This window comes from Pseudomassariella vexata (assembly GCF_002105095.1).
Source record: "Pseudomassariella vexata strain CBS 129021 chromosome Unknown BCR38scaffold_3, whole genome shotgun sequence".
NCBI classification, from domain to species: Eukaryota; Fungi; Ascomycota; class Sordariomycetes; order Amphisphaeriales; family Pseudomassariaceae; genus Pseudomassariella; species Pseudomassariella vexata.
The window spans coordinates 1,042,334-1,065,533 of NW_024467958.1; the positions used below are offsets into that span (position 1 = coordinate 1,042,334).

The following is a 23,200-nucleotide window of genomic DNA, read 5'->3' on the forward strand; positions in this document are numbered from 1 at the left end:
TTTTTCATCTTTCTAAATAGCTGGCATTGTGTAGTCATGTTAGTTTGTTGGAGTCGATTGAACTCCCTAAACTGGCGCTCTATATCTACGCTCTTCTTTGGCGTTGACCATACAACATTGGCCTCTGAAGGCGTCTGGAGTGTTTTTCTGGACTTGCTGGGTTGTAATAAGAATGTCTGGACCTTGGTGACGTGTGCGGTTGCTATTTTCAAGCAGAAGAGGGCTAGTAAGGGGCCTAGCGACATTTAGGGGCCATAGACCACTTGTACGCCAACCAGACTTGATATTTTGAGCCGTTAGGGCCCTCTGGCGTGCTCTGGCGTAACAGCGCATAAAATTCCGCTTGCAGATAGGTGCTGAATCAGTTAATAGGGTTAAAAACCCGACCTCCTTGCGATATGCCGTTTTCATAGCTGAGAACACCCCAACATCGAGGGGCTGAAGGACATGAGATGAGTGTGGGGGTAAAAATAATAAGTATATGTTGTTTTGATAGCAAAGAGACATAAAAGTATCAGTTGTGTGACTACCGTGACCATCCAAAATAAGTAAACGAGTGTCTGAAGGGTCCTGAGGAAGCGTAAGGGGTATAAAAACGTCTTCAAGCCATTTAATAGCTATCGTATCGTCTTTCCAGCCCTTGGGGGATGCCTTGAAGCGCCAGTCCTTGAAGTCCTGAAGATTTTTATCAGGGAACCACTGCTCTTGGACGTTCTTGCCCTTGAAAATAACCAGGGGGGGTAAGGTATTGCCGAGGGCATCCACACATTCCAAAATTGACGTCCACGCCCTCGAACCAGGCTGTTTCTGGTGTATTGCGCGTAAGGTAGCGCTCCCGACAACTAGCCCAGAGCCCCCTTGACCCTCCATAAGGCCATGCTCATCCATATTATACCTGCATTGCGGCTTAATCGCTTGAATTGCAGGAATACGTAATTTTGAAGCAAACCAGGCTTGGACTACCTCGGTAGACGCGCCATTGATACGCTAAGAGTCGATACGGCGTTGCTTTTTAGTCTTTAGTGCTGGGTGACGCTTTATAAAGGCTTCCAGCCAATTCTTGCCGAGTGGTTGGTGGTCACCTTTGAGGGCTAGGACGCGCTGCGCGAGCTCCTTGATTTGCGCGTGCGTTGGGGCTAGTCCAAGGGCTTCCTGGACCAAAACCCAGTCTGCTAAGTGTTTTTCTTGCACTGGAGATAACCTCTGCTGGCTAGCAGAGGCCTCGCGACTTGATTCAGCGCCTTGAAGTCTGTCGATAAGTGTAGTCCTTGGTATACCCCAATCCAGGCCAGCGCGTCGCACAGATTTACCATTTGCGACGTCTAGAACGGCGGCAGCGAGGTCTTCTTCCGTATATGAAGGCATTGATAGCAGATCAGATCGAATACTTGGAATAAAGTCAATTGAAGCAAAAGTAGTTGAGAAATAAAAGGATAATGTAAATAGCGGTGTGGTTATTGTTGGGGTTTACAGGGGTGTCGGAATGGGGGTGAAATACGTTATGCCGATACCTTTGTTGTAGCCGTTCTTGGCTAAGAACCCCACGACGGTCTTGTCGTGCTCGGCTGATAGCCAGACTGCTTCGCAGAGCGCTCGCGCCTTCGAGGCTCGTCTTACTATTCTATGTATCAGACAAATTCAGAGTCTTTGTACGTTTCCCCGTCTTTTTCCGGTGGTCGCGGTTCAAGGGGTCTATGGTGGCCGTGGCTTGGTTGTGGAGGCGTTGATACTACTGGTCCCCTGCACCCTTCATTCGAACTAGATGTACAGGTCATTTCGACGACACTATTGCACGATATTTTCTTGGTTGTAGTGCTTGAAATATGTCAAGGGTAAAACGAAGTAAAACATAAGGGGCTAAGTGGGTTTTCTTGAGGTGAGGTATTTCTTGTTCAAAAGGAGGTTCTTTGTCTACTAACGGAGTGGCAAAGAGTTCCTATTGGACAACCCGATCTCAATGAAACAAGCAATAAGGGGATTTTATATGGTTGTTACATACCACCCTTCGAATCTCGGCCATCAGTGGGCTACAAGACAAAGGATGTTGGAAGTTTGAGTCTCAGGTACGATTTCTGCAGCAGTATATCTTTAATGGAATGGAGATAGTTGGCTGGGTGCAAACAGGCCCAAAGGGTAAAGTGACTGGTATCAGCCTCAAATTTTATATACTCAATTGAGTATTAGTGGAGGACATTTAGTTGTTAAGGAGTGTATTACCCACCAGTACAGCCGGCGCTCAAAACTCTGACTATAGCGAACAAGACACTGCCATACTTCGCAGGGAATTCCGTCATTAAATAAGCTTTAATAGATACCTCGGTTCATAATATAACAACCTTTTGGTCCCCGAGCCTTCAGCTTGGACCGATTGTTCCAGCCTCGTAGGGGAAATGGTTGAACTAGAAAACACAATACTGGAACCTTAGTGTAATATCAGATCGCATCATCGCATAAATAAGTTCTGCATAAGTATTCAAAACCACCAGTTAGGCATATTATCAAGAAGTCAGTGCCTACGAATCATACGTAGCAAGGTCGTGTTTATTTGCAGCTTGGAGCGATTTCAAGGACCAAAAGCAACTCTGGACTCAAAATTTCAGGTATAGTTAACCAAGTCAAATGTATAGGAGACAAAATGACCACGTTGCTACGGTATTATTCATGGGTTTTCTCAAACATACTCACAGTGCGCATCATGAAAGCGCGGAAATCACCAGAGTCACCTGAGCCTTTGCCTCAACCCCTGGATAACTTATGACATGTATCTCCCGCATAATCCAAGCGCCAGGTATGGAACGGGTACATATTTTCAGTGTCACTGGCCAATTCAACACCAGCATAATTATACGTGCTTTGACCCATGATTCATCCAAATACTCTGTATTGTCTGTCTACTACAGGGGATTTGAAATCTTTCTGAGACCACCCACCCAAGATGTTAAGTGCAATTGCTGGCCATGGCCCAAGACAAATCCAGTTACGCACAGGCCAATAAGCGCGTTATCGATAACGGATCCGTGGGGGTTGTGGTCAGTCATACACCTACCCCAAGTTACTCACTTCTATGACTCGATTCAATTTTTGGGTTCGATTGCATTCGTTCTACGTCGAGTGCTCCTGGATCTATATATATATATATATGTCGCACCGCGTCTCGCAATTAATTGCAAACCTAGGCTCCCCTATATTCATCCGTAATTTAGTACTCTCGCAGCATCCACAGCAGATCTGCCAGGAGCAACGACGTAATAAGCGAGCGCGTGAATCTTACGTTCTTCACAAAACTTCTGCATCTTCGAAGCGACGGTCTCGATTTGGCGTTCCGCTACGCCAATGAAACAGTACTGCCATTGGTTATTTGCAATGCTAATGACATTACGGATAGACTGACTGGCTCTACCGCCTCGCAAACACCCCTGGCACAACGAAGATGACAACGAGAAACGCGAAACAACTTCCGCACGAGAGGCGGAAAGGTGAAGCAGTGAGTGCCCAGTTCTGGCAGCTTCTAATTAAGACGCATTCACTCATATATCAAGGCATTGAGTGACTTTGCCGATTATGTCGAGAAGCAGCAAGCTCTCCGATACCCCAGCTCCAGGGCCGGCCCCTCGGGCAATGCTCCCGTCGAACACCACGAAGAGCTCGATATCCTCGATACGCTTAATCTTGGCGATGAATCCGGCCCTCATATACCGCTACGCGACCTCCTACTAGCTGATGACGAGGACAGCTTGCTGAAGCTGGTCCATGTTATCCACGATCGTCTCCTGGAGGGTCACGGCGAGGGGGTATTCGATATTGGATTCGAAAACAATGGCAATCCTATGCGCTTGACCAAGCCTGAGTGGGACACTGCTCTAACTCGGTTAAAAGATGCCGCGAAGAAGTCCCGTGCCGACTGCGATGTGCTCCTCACTAAGAATGTTGGCGGCAGCGTTGAGGCTGGGCCGGAAAATGACAAGGACACAGACTGCAGCGGCAAAGTCCTGATACGGCAGGCTCCTTCGAAGCCCGAGGAGGTCATTGAGACGCGCATTGCTGTTGTCGGGAATGGTGTGTTCGTCGACACGCTTGAACGTCCACGTAGGGAAACTAACAGCTCATCATAGTCGACGCCGGAAAGAGTTCTATGCTTGGTGTCCTCGTCAAGGGCGACCTGGACGATGGACGAGGTAAAGCTCGTGTGAACCTATTTCGGCACAAGCATGAAATCGAAACTGGTCGAACCAGCTCTGTGGGAATGGAGATCATGGGCTTCGACACCCTCGGCCAAGCTATCGCCTCCGATACCCCTGGAAGTAAGTAATGTAGACATCCTGTTGCGCGTTGCTCAAAACTGAATTGGCGACAGGGAAACTTTCGTGGGAAGAGATTGGCAAGCGGAGCGCGAAAGTTATCACCTTCACTGATCTAGCGGGGCACGAGAAATACCTGCGGACAACAGTTTTTGGTCTTCTGTCGAGCAGCCCGAACTACTGTTTGCTCATGGTAGCAGCCAACAATGGACTGATCGGTATGAGCAAAGAGCACTTGGGTATCGCCCTCGCCCTCAATGTTCCCGTCATGGTGGTAGTCACCAAAGTCGACATTTGCCCGCCCAATATTTTGGAGCAGACGATCCAGCAGATTACCAAAATTCTCAAGTCACCGGCAGCCAAGAAAATACCAATATTCATTCGGGATCGTGAGGAGTGCGTCAACACGGCAACTCAGTTTGTCAGCCAGCGTATTTGTCCAATATTCCAGGTGTCCAACGTGACCGGCGAGAATTTGGATCTTGTACGAACCTTCCTGAACATCCTCCCACATCACGGGCGGTATGATGCTGAGGCACCCTTCGAGTTTCACGTCAACGACACTTTCTCGGTTCCATTCGTCGGCACGGTAGTCAGCGGCATTATCAATTCAGGAGTGGTTCACGTTGGTGACAATGTCCTGGTTGGACCCGACTCGCTCGGTCAGTTCACCCAGACCAGTATCCGATCGATCGAGCGCAAACGTATTGGGGTTCCAGCTGCTTCCGCAGGACAATCCGCTAGTTTTGCTCTAAAGAAAGTACGGAGGAAAGACGTCCGGAAAGGAATGGTTGTACTTCCGAAAATTGAAGGCCAGCCGATGCCCAAAGTGCACCGTGAATTCATCGCCGAGGTGTTGATTCTCTCCCACGCTACCACCATCAAAACGAAATACCAGGCCATGCTTCACGTCGGACCGGTGTCGCAAACCTGTGCGATAATCGATGTCGACCGGCCATTCATTCGTACAGGAGACCGTGCGACTGTCGCCTTCCGTTTCGTGCAGCGACCCGAGTATTTGGTACCAGGGGATCGATTGTTGTTCCGCGAGGGACGTACCAAAGGACTCGGTATTGTCAAGTCGGTTGGTTACGATCCCTCGAAGCCACTCATGCCTCAACAGGCTGAGGGTCAGGGCTCAGGACAGGGGTCGAAGGAGGTTTCTTCCTCAAATGGAGTTATTGTGGGAGCATAAGGTAATGGCGTCTGGATATTTCTTTTTTGGCATGAGGCTATGAATGGCGGCGTTTGGTGTTTGGGGAAGCGACAATGTAATCAGCACATGTGCTTGCTGTACTTTGCTTCACCCGTAGCTAGTTGTTGCAGATATCCATTGTTTCTCATGCCTTCATGTTGCCAGCATATTCATTTCGAGTGTGCAATTTGTGTATGCAACTCGGCGCAAGTTCGTCCCGTTCAGTGACCCGCCTGTTTTGAACTACTGGGATTCGGGTCGTCAATACTACACCATTAGACCTTGTTCGTTTCTCTGTTGGCTATTGATCCCAGAATCCTTTGATTGAGGTGGAACTGATTGGACGGCACGAATTTTCCGCTCTTCATATTTCGGGCACTATCCCAGGCACTCGGCATCACAAACCGCCGTTGCAGCATAAGATATAAGCTTCCGTCATCCCGCACTGCCGCACCCACTTCGCTCGCTTGGATCTTGTGCGAGATGGGCCCCCCACTCCTCTTCACAAGACGTCTTGTAACGGTCAAGACTCGTTTGACTTGGACGCTCACCTAGCTCCCGGAGCCTCATGACGTCGGGCATGGTTACGGCAGATGATTACAATGAAGCAACGCCTTCAAGCCGCGGGCAATGGCCTCAGCGATGATGGCTATGTTGTTCAGCTGTCCTATCCTCGGGTGCCTCGGATTGAAGCGGCGTGCGTTCACACCCTGCGAAGGTGTAGGTGCCTAGTTCTCTTATTGGACCGAGTTATCCTCAGCTCATCTGCCAGGAAGCGTTGCGAGTGCCGTACGGCGCAATATTCCGAACCACCCTGTTTTCCTAAAGGATGCGACCACGGCATTTGCCTGCTCTGTAATCAGGTTTTCGTATTTCGTATCGGAATTCATTTTGCGACTAGCCGTAAGCATCGGGGCTTAGTGATCGAAGCCCGGGCGGATTCCAGCCCAAATCCCATACAGCCTTAGTAGGTTATGTCGCCAATATCGGTCCCAGAATTTCCCGGCACTAGTTGTGCACGCTTGCGATAGTGTAACGCTTAGGCGTGGTCTGGGGTGACATCACCAATAAGTAAGGTTGCACGGGACAGCATTACAATGGCATCGTATTGGAACTGTTGACCGCAATGACCAACTACGGCATTGGCTGTCTCAAGTTCCCGAATACCGGTAGGTGTAACTCGCAGCACTTAGTAACCATCCACCAGCGAGTGTCTGACAACTATTTAATAACCCTTACTTTACTGCCTGTGATTAAAATGGAAATCACTTCATCACCAAGTTCTCGGTGGGCCCTATCAAAGCTTCTCAAGTTAAACTTAGAAGCACATCACCTTGAAAACTGCAGTAGAGAAAGCATGGCGTCTGCGCTTCACATAGGGGATATTAGCAAAGCTAACATAGTGCTCGGCACCATTTCCCTTGTGAGTCAAGCTCGTGCAGCGCAGCCATGCTCCATGCTTGACTAACACGCTCCCCAGGTCATCAGCTACTACTTCAGCCTAGCCATCTACCGCATCTTCTTCCACCCCCTAAAATCCTTCCCAGGCCCTCTCCCTTGCCGCATCTCGCTCATCCCCCGCGCGTACTGGGCCGTCAGAGGTGATCTAATCTACCATGTTACCGACCTCCACGCCAAGTACGGCCCCGTGGTACGCCTCTCACCCAATGAGCTCGTCTTCTCGGATCCCCAGGCATGGAAGGACATATATGGCCACCGAGCGCCAGGCCAGGAAGAGTTCCCCAAATTTGACAGTTTCTATCGCCCAGTTAAGAGTTTTCCTACATCCATCATTACCGCAGACCGGTCAGAGCACGGCCAGGTCCGGCGCCAGCTCGCCCACGGGTTCAGCGAGCGTAGCATGCGCGGCCAAGAGCCCATCATCGGGTCGTATGTGGATCTGCTCATCTCGCAGCTGCGCACCAATTCCAAAGGAGGTAGCAAGCCGGTAAACATGCGCGAGTGGCTCAATTGGGCCACATTCGACATCATCGGCGACCTGGGCTTCGGCAGCTCCTTCGGCTGTCTGAACGACGGAAACTATCACCCCTGGGTACACATGATCACGAACACCGTCAAGGAGAGCGCCTACCTGGGGGTGATCTACGCTCTCGGTTTCAAACGGCTCACGCAGTGGATATCCAAGAGCGGTGCTATGAAAGACCGTGACGCGCACCGCGAGCTCGTCCTCCAAAAGCTGATGCAGCGCATCGAACTGGGTGCCGAGCGGCCTGACCTCATTGAAGGGTTGATCAGGGACAAAGAAAATTTCCACTTGCCCATACCTAACCTTGTTACGAACGCATCGACGCTCATCATCGCCGGCTCCGAGACGACGGCCACGCTGCTGTGTGGCGCTACTTTCTTCCTGACTATGAACCCAGATGTTCTTTATAAGCTGGCTGACGAAGTACGTTCGAGTTTCAAAGACGATACCGAGATCACGTTGAGCTCGGTCGCCCGCCTGTCGTACATGCTTGCGTGTCTTAACGAGTCATTGCGCTGTTACCCGCCCGTCGCTGGCGGATTGCCGAGGGCGTCACCCCGCGGGGGCGCTACTGTATTAGGGAAGTTCGTGCCTGAGGGGACGGAGGTCAGGGTGTATCAGTGGGCGATCAACCACGATCCGAACTTCTGGGCCGATCCGTATGGCTTCCATCCCGGGAGGTGGGAGACCGAGGAGAAGGAGTTGCGGTTTGCGGGGGATCAGCTGGATGCGATGCAGCCATTTAGTTTGGGGCCGAGGAACTGCATTGGGAAGAAGCAAGTCTATGTTCCCTTCCTTGTTGCACGGGGATTGAGAGATGAAAGGGGGCTAACTTGATCACAGTCTTGCGTACGCTGAAATGCGTCTCATTCTCGCCAAGATCATTTACAACTTCGACATGCGCATTGCGGACGATAGTCGCAAGTGGCTTGAGAGGCAGAAGGTGTACACGCTTTGGGATAAGCCGGCGTTGAATGTTTATTTGACGCCCGTCGCACGGTAGGTTTCTCGGGGGTTGGGAACCGCAAGGACATATGGTCCGGGATGATACATTACTGAAAAAAGGTGTGGCTTCTTGTACGATAAATTAGCCGTTTCAGCCGCGGGTAGTGGTGGAGACTTATGGATTATGTTTGAAATTCATTGGACTACACGATCAAAGAAGAACATTCTAATGATGTCCTAAGCAGCGAGGATGTGTTATTGCGACCGTAAACTGACGGGATGTGATCGGGTGTCGTACGGATTGAGCCACAGTGCCTGGTGCTACCCCTTTGGTGCAGTGGCTACCGTGTCATTGGTCGCACAACCACTCGGCATAGTTGGGAGTCAATGATGAAAATAATCGGAATCGTCGAAGGTCGATTGACGATGCGGTTAACCTGGATGTAACATTTCACTTGCGGAAATGTGTCTAGCCTTGGATCTCGACGTTAATTGAAAGATATTTACGCCTCACGCCAAAACTTACTGGTTAAGTATTATATGCAGCTCAACTTCGTAAACGGGCGATCTCCTGCCAACCAACTATGCAGGGCTACAGCAATTTCTTCCCATTTCTCTGAGAACATCACAAAGAATTTGCGGATACGTTTGTAGTCCAAGACAGCTGATGCAACTCTGACCGAGTCAGTGATTTCACATTCACACGAGAAGAAAGACGGTCTCCCATACGACACTGCCTTCTGTGCAGGGATCGCTCGTGCCAAAAATTTCCAAGTAAAAGTTCTTCTACGGTGGAATGTATGGCTAATATACCAATCTTCTAGGTTCATTGCCTGCAAGTAGTCCAAGAATTCTGCATCCGATTCCTTTTGTTGCCTGTCCACATTGATGTTTTTCAACATTACGCAAGACACATACACGTCACGGTTAAAGATATTTCGAAGTATCTCAGCGGGTGTTTAGTTCTCTGAAGTATTATTGGTAGCTACGGTCATATATCAGCCAGGGGCGGCTATCAGATCTTATAACTACCAAAAATACCTCATTCTAATACGAGTGGGTCTCTCGTCTTTTGACGGTTATTTGGTCCAACAGCGGCCTGGGTTTATCTTAATGAGCAATATCCGGGTGGCATTCTTCTCTGAGTGTAAATTGTACGCAAGTGAAGATATTGTGCTATGATGTATAGCTCTGTGGGACGATCACTGGTTTCTCATACCTCACAGTATTCACCATCCCCATCGTCACCCTCCTCGCCATCCCCTTCCCTACCCTCATTGCCGCACTCCACGACGCCGTCCTCACCGCCTCCGTCATTTTCACCGTTGAGTTCATGAGCAACTTCATCGCTTTGGTCCCGGTCTTGTCCACTGTCCTGGTCATCGAAGTTGCACCGGGGGAGAGTTCCTTCAGAACTGATCCTCCACACAAGCATCCCATTGAACTCAAATCTGTCCCAAATCAGAACCTGAACTTTCCGGAATTCTTCGTCGAAGATGTTGGCTTCAATATTAATATTTGAGACGACGCAGTTGGCTGCCTCTGTCAGTTTGGTTCTTCTGGCTGTCAAGGCCGAACAATGTCCCGCTGTGGCTTCGTAGTGCCGGTAACGTGGCGAGCCTACTCAAACAGTTCGACTATTCCGCTCAATCGTGGCTTCGATAGAGGAACAAATCTACGACGTCGATCTGTTGAATCGACCTGAAAAACTCTTGAGGGGCTATATCCAAGAGTTCGGCAAGATCCGAAACTTTGGGAACGATGATGCGGCGTGGTGCAGTGAAGCATGGTGCTGCTTCCCTGGCTGCTTAACGGCAGGTGAATATGACATTCGATTGACGGCTCCAGTCCGCTGATAACCAGTCCCCCCACTTCTCTAGTCTATAGAGGCATTTATGTCCGGCTGAATCGAGTGTTCAGTATATGCAGCTTCGCTCTTTGGCGTTTTTGCCAGATCAAATTACTGGCTCATGACCCCTTTCACGGCAGGCATAGGCCAATATGGTCTTGCCAATAACGTCAATGTACCGTGTAATAGGGCAGAGTTATGGCAGATCATAACGCGAATCTCCGCAGGTAGCTTATTGAAGAACAGCGACAGAGATTGGGGATCGGCTTGCCATTATGCGACATCGACCGCTCTGGTATTACTGTGACAGTTTTCCTAAAAATTTGCACGGCAAACGGAAAGCGCTGTGCACCAGCTGTCAGGGTACGGATAGGCCGAAGGCGATAGTACAGAGTGATGGGGAGTAACAGGCGTCCCTCCTACGTAGCACCGGGTGGTCACTGGCGGTCACTGGCGGTCTCAGGTAGGGGTGCCCACAATGGTTCATTGATCTCTACCCTCTCTACCTTCTTCCCGGGCATCCGCCCCTTACATAGATAGCTAGAACCCGGCGTCGGAGCCGTAGAGCACTAGTTCCTCGGATTGTCCCGCATACCAAGACTTCCATATTAGGTCATGACTCGCACGTCCCTACACCGGAGCCCCACCGGTGTCCAACCGGTACCAGTAGCATTCTGTTCTCTGACACCAGCATGTTCACGTATCATTCTCAACCTGCGGAAGGATCTGTTGGATTGTGGGCAAATGGTTTTGTATTGAAAGTGTCATGATCTCTGGAGAGTCCTGAACGAAGTGAACGGCGGCCATAAGGGCCTTATATAGCCAGTAATGACTGATGCCTGTCCCACAGGCAGGACTTGTGTGGTTCGATGGGTGGTGGTCATATTGGCCCATAACGTATGGTGCGTGGCCATATGTCCTTCCAAGACTGGCAGTCTTGATGTAGTGGCCTTGAAATTCCGACAGGATCTTCCAGTTACACAACTTGCCTCAAACCTATGAGCATGCATCATCTGGTGTAGAATCATTGCTGATTCTTAAAGTCATCTTCATCAACGCGATCCCAGGCCGAACTGTTGTTCGCGAAGTTGACTATAAGACAATTTAGGGTCGCGGCTGTGTCTCACGATCATGATGAATTTTTTTTTTGCGTAATTGTTCAAACCTTCGTAAGCGACGTAGCAGATGCATGAGTGAACAATTGGCAGTTAATCTAATCCACCTTGAACTGTTGTGAGAGTAGGGTCTATTACACGACTCTAATGGCGTCGCCTGAACCGAGCAAGTCTCATGGCCTCCAAGGAATACAGCATCCTACTTTGTAACGCCGGGGCAATGCTTACTCCACAACAAAACCTGACATATCTTCTCTCATCAGCAGAAGTAGCCGTACGGTCTATTTCGCTTCTTTCTTCGCGTTATCGACAATCTGTTGCGCCTTCTCAGATTTGTTATCGAGCACCTTCCTCAACTCCTCCATAGTCTCCTTGAGCAGCTTCTCACCTTCTTGCGAATGCTTCTCGGCAGCCTCCTTCAATTGCAGGAGCTTGGGCATGATCTCGCCGCCTTGGGGCAACATGTCGAAATATTGGCCAAGACCAAGACCACCACTCAGTTGAGAGCCTTTTGACTTAGTCTTATCGATGGCCTTATTCACATAGCTCTCAAGCTCACCCATGTCGCCGGATTTGGTCGCTGCTTGGGCCTTCTCGAACAATTCCTTGACATTCCCCTGTTTCAGCACATCGGCGTTATTCTCAACCAACTCCTTGACCTTTGGGTTCTTGTCAAGGTAGGGCTTCGCTTGCTCCATGGCCTTCGTCCATGCCTCATCACCAAGTTTCTTGACCTGCTCCACCTTCTCCTCAATAAGCTTTCGCGCCTTGTCAAGGTTGGAAGCGCTGAGACCCCCGGACATGACATCCCGGACTTGTTGCCAAGTTTCGTCAACTTGCTTCTTGGCCTCGGGTCCGTACTGATCTCCCATTTGCTTCAATTGTTCAATGCTACCGCCGAACTTCTCCTTCAGTTCAGGGTGATTGTCAATGATGTCGCCGAGCGCATCACCGGCAAGAGCACCAATCTTCTTGGATAGATCGTATAGCACTTCGAGAGACTTCTGTGCAGTCTCGAGGCTGAGACCAGACTTCGAAACGTCTTGGAATTGTCGGTATGCATCGTTCAGAATTTTGTCCACCTCATCGCGGTGCTTCTCGCGAACCTTCTCGACATCCTTGAACGCAAGGTCAACATATTGACGTCCTCCAGGTATCCACGAAACGTAGGAATAGCAGAAATTCTTGATGTAGTCCACAGTCTGGTCGGCGTCCGGGGTAGATTGCTGAAGTTTCTGAATAGCTTCGGTGTACTTCTTGTTTGCCTCCTTCGCAGTTTTATTGATTCCGCTTGCCATCTTCCCCGATGGCGTCATCGTGTAGGTCGCATAAAGGATTACAGCCGCAGCAGCTCCGCCAGCAAGACCCGATGCAAAGTGGGAGCTGGAGCTGGGTCCATTGTTGCTCGATGCCGAGGATACGGTGGATGACTGAAAACGGACTTGTTGAGTTCTGGGGGCTCTCGCAGATCGAGCTGCGGCGCGAGGCAACGCAGAGCGCACTGCAGATCTGGCGGGAAGCATCATGAGACGGAGTGTGTGGTTGGGCACGTGTTTGGTCGTGAGATTGTAGTTGTAGAATGTGGCAGGTGTGCTGACTATGACAACGTCCAGTGCAGGAGGGCTTGGAGTTGTTCTGTTGATTGGCAAGGTTAAGTGGGAGAAGAATGTGTTGTATTGGCAGATTTTTCAGGTTTTTGGAAATATGGTGCTTTTAAACCACTAGACGATTTGAGCAGCCACGAAATCTTCACCATACCCGTGGGCTTTCCTGAGCCTTTTATTTAATGTAACAGTGACGTGCACAATGATGCGAACGGTCGTCACTGCTGCAGGAACGCGATCATACCCTGGCAAACATCGGGCAAACCTGGGTTTTGCGGGGAAGCTCTCCTAGCTTTAGAAACCATCCGGGTATGACGTATTTGCCTCGTCAAATTTGCATGCTCATTGAACATGCTCTTTTTATCCTTTCAAGCCACTATGTTCTAAAATAATCTGGTGAATAAAATAAACACTGGACCTCGAGGTTAATTAAATCAGTTAAATCTGACTTAAGAACACCGATTTACTCTCTTGCATCATTGTGTACTAAATGATTGGTTGGTCACGATCTCTCGGCCTTTCCCTGCAACCAATTCCTCATCTCAGGTTTACGTGCGCCACAAGTTGCACACATGTCCCTATTTACATGTGCTCTGAAGAGGACGACGCAATTGATATCCCAGGAGGGACGCAGTAATTGGGTTCTAAGAAGACAGTATCTTTCTCTCAATACACGTTGCCAGACCCTTTGGGTTCGGTTCGGTTCGACAATTGTGCTAGTGGCGCATTTGAAACTGCGTATGTCCGGAGGTCACAAGGCTGGCACCTAGTTCCTACTACCCTTGAATGTATAGATTTGTCTGTCATTTTGTACTCGTATGCCCGTACCAACTCATAGTTCAGACTACGCAATCCTTCGTCTAATTCGGGGTTTCAAGACGCTATAGGCTTAGGTACGTGGATATATCACTAAGAGGCAATGTACTACAGCTCATTTTAGTAAGGGAAACATTATATATTGAGTTTCTACCATATGAGAAATCTAAGTCCGTATATAATATGTCATATCTAGGCCAAACCGAGAGCCGTTAACAGCAATAAGTTTGACAGGTGTCAACTAATATTACATATACTGCCCAACTTCCGAATCATTATTCAAAGGCACTGGGAAACTTTATCCGGCCCGCTACAATCTTCTTGCATCCTCCATAGAACGATTATCTATATTATCTGTAGACTTTTCCATGCCGAGATATATGGTTTAGTTTCACTTTCTGCTCTGATCTTGTTACACAGCGGCTTTGGGCGCTGATCAAGTTGTCTGGACCCGGAAATTAGACAATTCAGAATACCGCACTCATAACGGCATACGAAAGCCTGAAGGTGCATAACGTGAACTGTTTGGGGGTTTTTTTGCACTTTGGGTGGATTATACGACGGGTCTTAAGTCTCAGACCTACTGTTGCTTTCGCACTTAACAGTCGGATAAGTGTCTACGATTTGATTATCTAAAGAATAGGGTTATACAAATATTATAACTAGACCTTGAACTCGAGTTCCGCTCATGACAGGTTCCTCAGAACGCCGGCAGCGCTTAAAGCAGAGTAACAGTTAATTACTTGCGACATAGCCAAATACTTCAAGCACAGTCCCACTGTATAAAGTATATAGCCTCAAAGTCTCGGCGATCGATTGCAACCTTCGTAGTTGCTTCTACGTAACGCCCAGATGCTTGGCTGTGACAGTTATCTGTGTCAACCACGTGCAACAAAACATGTTTTAGCTACATATTGATTACGAACTGCCGCCAAGACGGGAGCTGCACAACCACACGAAATTATGTATTTCTTCACCATCAACCTCATGGTTACGAGAGTTTGATATATTTGTAGTCGTAGATCAAGCGCAGAATATGTTGAGACTGAAATGAAATTATGATGCAGTATCATTATAAGTCTACACCAACAGGTTGGTACACCTCCAATCCTCCGTGACACACATGTCCGTGAATGTTGCGCCAAAACTCCATCCTGCCACCGAGTTTTCGTGAAGCCAGGTATTAATGTTGACCACCCGTTACGTTACAAGTCTATTGTAGTCGCAGGGTCCTACACGTGTCTACCTGTGGAGTCCCAATCAGTGTGCACGGAGCCGTCAGAGAAAACCGACGGTTTCTGGGACTGGCCAGATAACCACCGCAGAGGTCGACACTGTCAAACATGCTTGGCTCCGCAGTTGCAGGGTGCGCTGCACCTCTTGATACCACGTTTGCCAAAGTCTTTGTTGACCATGCTTTCATAAAGAGTCTGAGAAGTCCTCTTGCATACAGCTGCGTATGAGTTAGCACCATTGTTTATGAAGTAGATACGACCGAAAGGCGACAACATACGACTCTTCAAGCAGTGTCAGACATAAGGGACCGAGGGAATTGCAAATCCCCTAAAAGAGCTTGGCCATGCGAGACCACTTCACATCCCGTGCCTTGGCCTTCGCCGTGTTGTTGGAATGGCGGACCTCGACGGAACGGGCAGTGACGTTGCTGTCTCTGGGCTCGATGGCGCGGGCAGTGATATTGCTATCCCTCTTCATCTTGAGGTGTCGGATCTCCTGGGCCAGTTCCAGAGCCCTGGGCTCGGCGACGTTGACGTCGCCCATATCCCCAATCGCTCTGGCCTTGACGTGGACCTGGGGGTCGATAACAGCGGCAGTGGCAGCGAAGGCCAGGACGAGGTAGGTGAAGAACTGCATGATGAGCGAGCGGACGATGATAATGATGACGAAGTTGTCGAAGCGAGGTAGTGATTGTTTCCTGGTATAGTTGAAGTGGACGGCGGGTAAAGACAGCTTGGAAATTAGAATAGAAATAATGAAAATGGCACAGCCACTAAGTGAAATACAGCAGATGGAGTGTATTGGACGGAGAAGATGGATAGTAAGTCTCGACCTTGACGCAGAGAGACCAAGGACGACGCTGCTTCTTCTACCTGTAGGCTTCGAACGATATATGGAGCATCATAAAAGTTCCTTCACTCATTGTATCATCTACGCCGAGTGGCTTCTATTGATCGACTTCATTGGCGATGGGGGGACCATGGGAGGAGCACTCTGTTCCGGCGCATATCTGGACAAGCTGCTGATTCTAGTAGAAGTAACCGCCGATCATTCCTTCTTCCATGGTTTAAGCTTCTTTTCCATACCGGTTCCTGAACATCCTCATCACATCCGAACCAACAGGCTGTCTCACAATGGGCCGCAAAGCAGGGTCAACAGTCAGGGCCGTTGGGGCTCAGGGCCCAGTCCACCCCGTTCAAACCAGATTCCCCCAAAGTCCACCTCTGCTGTGGGGTACCAACTACCGGGCGCTTGCAGGTCCGAACTTCTGGACGTGGGGCTGGTATCCATTTTGGGAAAAGATGGGATGAAGGCGAGACAAAGCACGTTCGGCGCATTCTGGGCATTCTGCGCAGGCTCCTGAAAAGACGTCAATACTGGATCCTGCTCTGCAAAAAGTTTTGTGTTTTGATGGGTCGGTCGTTTCAATGAAATGCGCAATACAACCCTCTGTCAAGTTCGTCAATCGGCTACACGATGATTTGACGTCCCAACTTGCCAACCTCCCAGGGCTGTGTTTTCGGGCCCCGCCACGACCGAAGATCTCGGAAACGGAGCTCAGACGGCCAAGCTAGCCAAATCGCCTCAGACGGTGGTTGCTGCCCTGTTTTTGCTGTTTGCCAGACCGTTGGTGGGCGATCTACTAGATCTGTACATACGCCGTGCTCCCCCTTATGCGACCGGTTTGATCAATATTGAAGGAGGTTCGCCAGCCTGTAACATTCTGACAACCCGCCAACCAGACGTCCTCCCTAAGCGTTCTGTGGGCTGAGCTGCACAACGTAGCGTTTGACGATCACAGACGAGCACTTGGCAACCAGCAAAAATCTCCAACGACATTTCCGAGCCATTGTTGCCGGATGGAGTTCATGCGATGTTTGCTTATTTTTTTTTCTGAACTTTAACCTTCAGATCTACGAAAGTATCCAAAATTGCGGGAAATGCCAAGGCAACCCTTCCCAATTGCTTCCACGCCTTGGTGATGTCGTTACCATGGCTGGGTACGAAGCCTCGGACCAAAGTAAGGAGAATGCCAAGAGGGCCTGTAAGAGTGCGAATGGTTCTCTCCTGGCACAAATTACTGCACTGTTTCCGTATCCCTGCAAGCACTATGCTTGGCACGGGCGATTTCGTGAAGTTGCAGGGAGCTTCCCAGCTTCAACGTCTGGTCCTCAGTCATAGCACCAGCCGGTGGAAAAGAGCGAGATGCTGCTCAGAGGGATAAGGCCCCCTTACTGTGCACTCGCGAGGCGTTCCGATCGAAAAGACCAAGGCCTTAACTGGCTGTTCGAAGGCCGGCTTCTACAAGTTGTTGCAGAAAGCTAAAGAACGGGGATGCGTCCCCAGCGGGCCGATCAAGCTCGATTTCATTGAAGATGCGACGCGTACTGGCGCGCCGCGGGTATCGACGGAGGCGGCGATGGCCGAGATCGAAGGGATCGTCATGAAAAACAGTACTACGCGTGAGCACTCGACGGAGATGGCCATTTCAGTACTGAAGGATAAGGATCCTCACCGCAAGCTGTCAAGAAGGCCAGTACATCGTGCCCTTGAGCGGATGGACTTTAGGAGAGTCAAGCCTACTACAAAGCCGGGCCTTAACGCAGCCTAGAAAGTGACTCACCATGCCTTCGCACTAATGGTGATGTATTGGACGCTAGCGCAGTGGACGTGTGTGTGATTTGGAGTGATATGACTTCCGGGATGCTTAGAAATCATGGGAGAAGTATCATAAGCACTCTATTCGACGCCGATAGACGGGGAAGATGTATTTTATGTTTTGAAGCTGCTTTATCTACCTGAAGTAAGGCCATTAAGTCTAGTACGTGTGTTAGACCAAAATTCTAATCAGCATGAAGCATCCTACGGCATACAATTGTCTACTACGGAGGCGCCAAATCGAGTTAACCCCCGAGATTTGGCCATTTGGCTCATGAATGGCAATATTTTCCTTCTGCTGCTCATTTGCACGTTTTGAGCGATTCAGAGTATAGGCACTAAGAAGGATTAGCTGATTAAGACCTCAATTATAAGTGTGGACACACAGAATTAACGTCCGACACCCACATCCGGGACACCCCCACATCTGCGACACCCAAAAATGCCTCATCAACACCGCTAGCCTCCAACTTCAACCTCTTTTATCTTTACCAATATCGATTCAATCGTTACGAAATTTTACGTACGTCTTCTTTACGCTAATATCAGTCAATATACCGAAGATGATATTTATCGAGCTCTTCAAGCAATAGCTACCGGTCAAAGCCTCCGAAAAGCAGCATATGAGCATGGTGTCCCAAGGTCTACTCTTTCACGACAGATTCAGGGAGCCCAGTCAAGAGATATAGCCTTAGCTGACTACCAGAGGCTCTCTCCAGCCTAGGAATCCCATCTGGCTGATGTGAAGGTCAACCCTCGCAGACTCACTACAACCAGGTGACTTACAGCTGGAACACCTGCCGTGGCAGTGTCAGATGGGAAGCCGGTCATAACCCTTGTAGGAGCCCCGCCAAGCGTGGATGACTTAGTCGCGCTCCCTCAAACCTAAGTTGTCATCTTCTTTCCTTCGCTCCTGAGAGTAGAATCTTCGTCGATAGCACCTAATCGAGGTCTCTACCAATGCGATGCAACCCAGGTCGTGACAGCTGAATGGGTTCGAATACAGGCTGCCCTAGGCCTCCTACCAACATATCAACAGCTCAAAGACTTCGCCGAGCGTATCCTACAGATCCACGGAGACACCGAACCACTTGGAAAGAACTGGGTCCAGGCATTTATCAAGAGGAATCCTTCAGTCAAGGTCCAGAGAAGCAGAGCTATCGATTCCCAGCGTATTAATGGAGCCTCAGTGTGACAGGCTGTGCCTGATATGGGATCCGGAGCTGCAAGGACCGTGCGTCCGGATCCACCAAAGGAACCATCGAGGGCACACAAAACATAGTCCGTGTTCCCGGGACAACTCGCATATTTTACTTTCCTCCTCAGTTAGATAATTAACAGTATTTGGCCATGTTGAGCTGTATAGTTTCGCAGTGAGCCCGTCACATATTATCTAACTGAGGAGGAAAGTAAAATATGCGAGTTGTCCCGGGAACACGGACTATGTTTTGTGTGCCCTCGATGGTTCCTTTGGTGGATCCGGACGCACGGTCCTTGCAGCTCCGGATCCCATATCAGGCACAGCCCGTCACACTCAGCTAATATAATCAGGCAATGGTTTAAATACCTCGCTATCCCTGAGATCAAAGCTATTAAGGCCTCTAATCGATACAATATGGATGAGACAGGTATTCTAGAAGGTAGAGGATCAAATAGTCTTGTTCTAGGATCATCTGAGACTCGTTCTATACGGAAGAAACATCCTGGATCTTGTGACGGTCAACCCTCGCAGACTCACTACAACCAGGTGACTTACAGCTGGAACACCTGCCGTGGCAGTGTGAGATGGGAAGCCAATCATAACCCTTGTAGGAGCCCCGCCAAGCGTGGATGACTTAGTCGCGCTCCCTCAAACCTAAGTTGTCATCTTCTTTCCTTCGCTCCTTAGAGTAGAATCTTGGTCGATAGCACCTAATCGAGGTCTATACCAATGCGATGCAACCCAGGTCGTGACAGATCTCGAGCTTGGACATCTCTTATAGAGTGTATCTCTGCGACTGGTACTGTACTACCCCCACTTGTGATATAAAAGGGGAAGTCTGTCCAGCAGCAGTGGTTTCCTCTAGACTTGACTCTATACGAAGCCTGGAGGTTTACAGCAACAGAGAATAGGTGGACGTCAGACTCTACGGCTATTTGTAACGAAACCTCTAATAGTCTAGCTGCGTAAACCACTAAAGAGTCTGTAAGGGTTTGTGCTAGTAAGTAAGTCCTGCTGCGGAGTCCTTTAGCAATAATATCGGGGTCTGACGTATGGAGTATAGGGCTCTGGGTAACTGAAATATTCGAGTAGGGTAACTGGGAATAGAGTCGTCAAGGCAGTTTGCCTCACCAATGGGTTAGATTGATGCTTAGATTGATCACTGATGTAACAAGGCAGAGGCACATAGGTACGAATCAAGGTTGCATATCAGTGCATCTCTATTGTTGAATACTAAACTAGGGAAGAAAGAGAAGGAAAGGGTTACAAGTATGTCTGGCCGTTCTCCTATTATAAGGGGAACGCGCTCGTCCAGATCAGGGCAGGCCATGTCAGGATGTCCCTGCTTATCGTCCATGTGTCAGTCGTCACAACTGAAGTAGAGACTGTCTATCTATGAAATGCCTGGGAGTCCTGTCCCTTATATATTGTCACGACCTGGGTTGCATCGCATTGGTAGAGACCTCGATTAGGTGCTATCGACGAAGATTCTACTCTAAGGAGCGAAGGAAAGAAAATCACAAACTTAGGTTTGAGGGAGCGCGACTAAGTCGTCCACGCTTGGCGGGGCTCCTGCAGGGGTTATGATTGGCTTCCCATCTGGCACTGCCATGGCAGGTGTTCCAGCTGTAAGTCACCTGGTTGTAGTGAGTCTGCGAGGGTTGACCTTCACATATATCCATCTATCCTTCACTGATCTCGTTGGATCACTCTGCCAAGCGTGATCCCTATCACGTGACCTCTTCCTTTAGTCGGGGGCCTAGTTGTTCCTTTCCGTCATTATGGGGCTTTGTTCCTGCGGGGTTCCGTCATGGCCTATTGTAGGGCCTGTCGGGTTGGTTTTGGCCAGGTTAGAGCCAACGGTTCGTAACACTATTGATTTAACTCAACCAGAGGACCCTGAAGAGACTAGGTTACTTATCCTAGATGGGTATAGTAGCCACGAAACGACAGAGTTTATGTACCTCTGTGTTACGAACCGTTGGCCCTGAACCAACATTACAGGCCCGTCGGCAGGCTAGGTGGATACAGACGCTAGGATCACGGGACCCCACATCGGAGGAAGGAAAGGACCGATAGGTCACGTGATCTACAGGGGTGGATATGTTGGACAACTAACATATCTAAGTGGGGATCAGTGAAGGTTGTCCAAGTCCCGGAAGCAGTCAAGCAAAATTCACCGCCTTCCAAGAGCTGTCCAAAACCTGGTCACAGAGAGAGCGAAAACCCTGGACATCCCCGGGACAAGTGTATATCTGGTGGTGCCCAGGACACGTAGGCATCCCCGGAAACGAAGAAGCAGATGTCCAGGCCAAAGCGGCCTGTGAGCAACCACCCAAGACACAACACCCGGCCTCATTCGCACATATAAAGAGAATCGCGAGATCCTACACTTGGAAGAGTTTCAACGATCGATGGGCCACTACCTGCCCTCAACAGTATCGAGATCTAGGGATCGCTATCCACCCGCGACCCCCCGAACTTGGCCTGCCCCGGCAACACCTAGGCAGATTACTCGCAGCGAGGTCGCACCACGGGGATTTCGTGACCTACCACGAGAGACTCCAGCATCGCGACGCACTGCTCAACTGCGGGTGTGGAAAGACAAAGACACCAGTCCACTTCTACTTTTGCAAGCGCGGCCGCAAGGCCACGCCCGGTCATCTAAAAGCGCATATGGCCAAGAATAGTATAGATTCCCTCCTAGGCACGGCCAAGGGAGCTCGTTTGTTTTGTCAATGGGCGGAGGAGACCAATTTCTTTACTGAGATCTGCCCATCGCACTGAACAGGAATGTTAGATGAAGACAGTCCCCTGTAACATAGATTCGACTAGCATAGACCATGCCGGCACTGCGCCCGGCACGTCTCACGTGATGAGACGTTACATTTCAATCAATCAATCAATCGATCAGTGAAGGAGAGATGGGCATATAAGGGACACGACTCCCAGGCATTTCATAGATAGACAGTCTCTACTTCAGTGATCAATCTAAGCATCAATCTAACCCATTGGTGAGGCAAACTGCCTTGACGACTCTATTCCCAGTTACCCTACTCGAATACTTCAGTTACCCAGAGCCCGATACTCCATACGTCAGACTCCGATATTATTGCTAAAGGACTCCGCAGCAGGACTTACTTACTAGCACAAACCCTTACATACTCTTTAGTGGTTTACGCAGCTAGACTATTAGAGGTTTCGTTACACTCTGCTTCATAAACAAGATACACTTGCTTTTCTTACCGCCACACACATCCCACGTTCTCCAGCCTCTCGATCAGTCAGTCTTTGGACCCCTCAAGGCAGCATTTAAGAAGGAGCTTGGTTACCTTGACTAATAGGATACTACTACTGTCGTAGGGAAGAGAAACTTTCTCCTCTACTATAGAAAGGCACGTCTAGCAGCATTGACCGTCAAGAACATTATCAGTGGATGGAAATATACTGGTCTCTAGCCTTCGAGCATAGCTAGACCCCTTATGAGCCCCCTGCTCTTTAAGAATACGTCAGCACCAATCAAACAGCCTAGTTAGACTCGCAAAGGGCACTCTAGTAGTCAGGACTAGGCGTTAGAGACATCGGCAGTAGCCTAGTCAACGCCTAAGAGGAAAGATAAGCTCCAAGATCAACCCAGCTTATTCAGCAAGCTTGATAATGATCCAAATACCCAGCGGCTACTCTTTCGGAAAGTTCAAAAGGGCTTTGATGAGAAGGACTACTAGTTAGCTGTCGCACAGCGAAAGATTAAGACAATAGAGGCAGAGCTTGAGGCTAGTAGGGCTAGGAAGCGGAGGAAGGTCAACATGAGCCCAAATTCGAAGTTTACTAATATCAAGGCTATTCGGAGGGCTCAAATAAGACTCCGGATGCATCCGACATACCATAGTATTAAGATATCGAGTACAATTTGAACTTGACTCGAAGAAATACGTATTGTGTGGAATTGGTAGCCTGAGGTCATAGTGAGGCACAACCGAGATACTTTAGGGACCTTGTGCCCCTTGGACTCCCCTATCTGGGATTTCCTTCTTCATTTTCGTAAATAGTCATAATGCTAGTGTCAGTGCGATCATATATATTATATATATTCTTATAAAAAGTTGATAGAACTCGTAGTATGAATTGACTATTACTATATAATAGCTGCTGCTAAAGGCCTGCGGTGAACCCCTATGGGAGATCCTAGCGGATCTGGCAACAGCTAGCTTTAGGCTGGGGTACTACCCGGAGCGCTTCCGCTCAGCGAGGGTGGTTGTTATCCCTAAGCCTAATAAAACGACAGCTCAGAAGCAG

At 49.3% G+C, this 23,200-nt stretch overlaps 7 protein-coding genes across 7 annotated transcripts; 5 read left to right on the forward strand and 2 right to left on the reverse strand.

Annotated features, from left to right (window-relative positions):
* The first annotated feature begins 3,077 nt into the window (after window positions 1-3,077).
* BCR38DRAFT_423273 (P-loop containing nucleoside triphosphate hydrolase protein) lies at window positions 3,078-5,927 on the forward strand. The gene is made up of 4 exons (XM_040859582.1): window positions 3,078-3,484; window positions 3,540-4,056; window positions 4,113-4,301; window positions 4,355-5,927. The coding sequence occupies exons 1-4, from the start codon at window positions 3,431-3,433 to the stop codon at window positions 5,491-5,493; spliced, it is 1,899 nt and encodes a 632-aa protein (XP_040718733.1). The 5' UTR covers window positions 3,078-3,430; the 3' UTR covers window positions 5,494-5,927.
* A 488-nt stretch (window positions 5,928-6,415) lies between these two features.
* On the forward strand, window positions 6,416-8,668 carry BCR38DRAFT_423276 (cytochrome P450). The gene is made up of 3 exons (XM_040859583.1): window positions 6,416-6,916; window positions 6,974-8,256; window positions 8,324-8,668. Exons 1-3 carry the CDS (start codon window positions 6,620-6,622, stop codon window positions 8,481-8,483), a joined length of 1,740 nt encoding a protein of 579 aa, XP_040718734.1. The 5' UTR covers window positions 6,416-6,619; the 3' UTR covers window positions 8,484-8,668.
* An 870-nt stretch (window positions 8,669-9,538) lies between these two features.
* Window positions 9,539-9,947, forward strand: BCR38DRAFT_481935 (uncharacterized protein; the record flags this gene model as incomplete). The annotated part of the gene is made up of 2 exons (XM_040863436.1): window positions 9,539-9,572; window positions 9,652-9,947. The coding sequence occupies 2 exons, from the start codon at window positions 9,539-9,541 to the stop codon at window positions 9,945-9,947; spliced, it is 330 nt and encodes a 109-aa protein (XP_040718735.1).
* A 1,723-nt stretch (window positions 9,948-11,670) lies between these two features.
* On the reverse strand, window positions 11,671-12,912 carry BCR38DRAFT_455430 (uncharacterized protein; the record flags this gene model as incomplete). Its single annotated transcript, XM_040861789.1, has 1 exon — window positions 11,671-12,912. The coding sequence occupies one exon, from the start codon at window positions 12,910-12,912 to the stop codon at window positions 11,671-11,673; it is 1,242 nt and encodes a 413-aa protein (XP_040718736.1).
* Window positions 12,913-15,372: 2,460 nt separating this feature from the next.
* BCR38DRAFT_481937 (uncharacterized protein) lies at window positions 15,373-15,681 on the reverse strand (the record flags this gene model as incomplete). Its single annotated transcript, XM_040863437.1, has 1 exon — window positions 15,373-15,681. The coding sequence occupies one exon, from the start codon at window positions 15,679-15,681 to the stop codon at window positions 15,373-15,375; it is 309 nt and encodes a 102-aa protein (XP_040718737.1).
* On the forward strand, window positions 15,373-16,458 carry BCR38DRAFT_507308 (uncharacterized protein). The gene has a single exon (XM_040864950.1). The coding sequence runs from the start codon at window positions 15,800-15,802 to the stop codon at window positions 16,406-16,408; it is 609 nt and encodes a 202-aa protein (XP_040718738.1). The 5' UTR covers window positions 15,373-15,799; the 3' UTR covers window positions 16,409-16,458.
* A 579-nt stretch (window positions 16,459-17,037) lies between these two features.
* Window positions 17,038-17,656, forward strand: BCR38DRAFT_481938 (uncharacterized protein; the record flags this gene model as incomplete). Its single annotated transcript, XM_040863438.1, has 2 exons — window positions 17,038-17,089; window positions 17,271-17,656. 2 exons carry the CDS (start codon window positions 17,038-17,040, stop codon window positions 17,654-17,656), a joined length of 438 nt encoding a protein of 145 aa, XP_040718739.1.
* Between the last annotated feature and the right edge of the window lie 5,544 nt (window positions 17,657-23,200).

Bases quoted from the DNA above. Each gene is read 5' to 3' on its own strand.
- BCR38DRAFT_423273 (XM_040859582.1), top strand. From the start codon at position 3,431: ATGACAACGAGAAACGCGAAACAACTTCCGCACGAGAGGCGGAAAGGT. The intron at 3,485-3,539 runs GTGAGTGCCCAG...TCATATATCAAG, and splicing joins AGAGGCGGAAAGGTGAAGCA to GCATTGAGTGACTTTGCCGA. The intron at 4,302-4,354 runs GTAAGTAATGTA...AATTGGCGACAG, and splicing joins CGCCTCCGATACCCCTGGAA to GGAAACTTTCGTGGGAAGAG.
- BCR38DRAFT_423276 (XM_040859583.1), top strand. From the start codon at position 6,620: ATGACCAACTACGGCATTGGCTGTCTCAAGTTCCCGAATACCGGTAGG. The intron at 6,917-6,973 runs GTGAGTCAAGCT...CACGCTCCCCAG, and splicing joins TGCTCGGCACCATTTCCCTT to GTCATCAGCTACTACTTCAG. The intron at 8,257-8,323 runs GCAAGTCTATGT...ACTTGATCACAG, and splicing joins AGGAACTGCATTGGGAAGAA to TCTTGCGTACGCTGAAATGC.
- BCR38DRAFT_507308 (XM_040864950.1), top strand. From the start codon at position 15,800: ATGAAAATGGCACAGCCACTAAGTGAAATACAGCAGATGGAGTGTATT.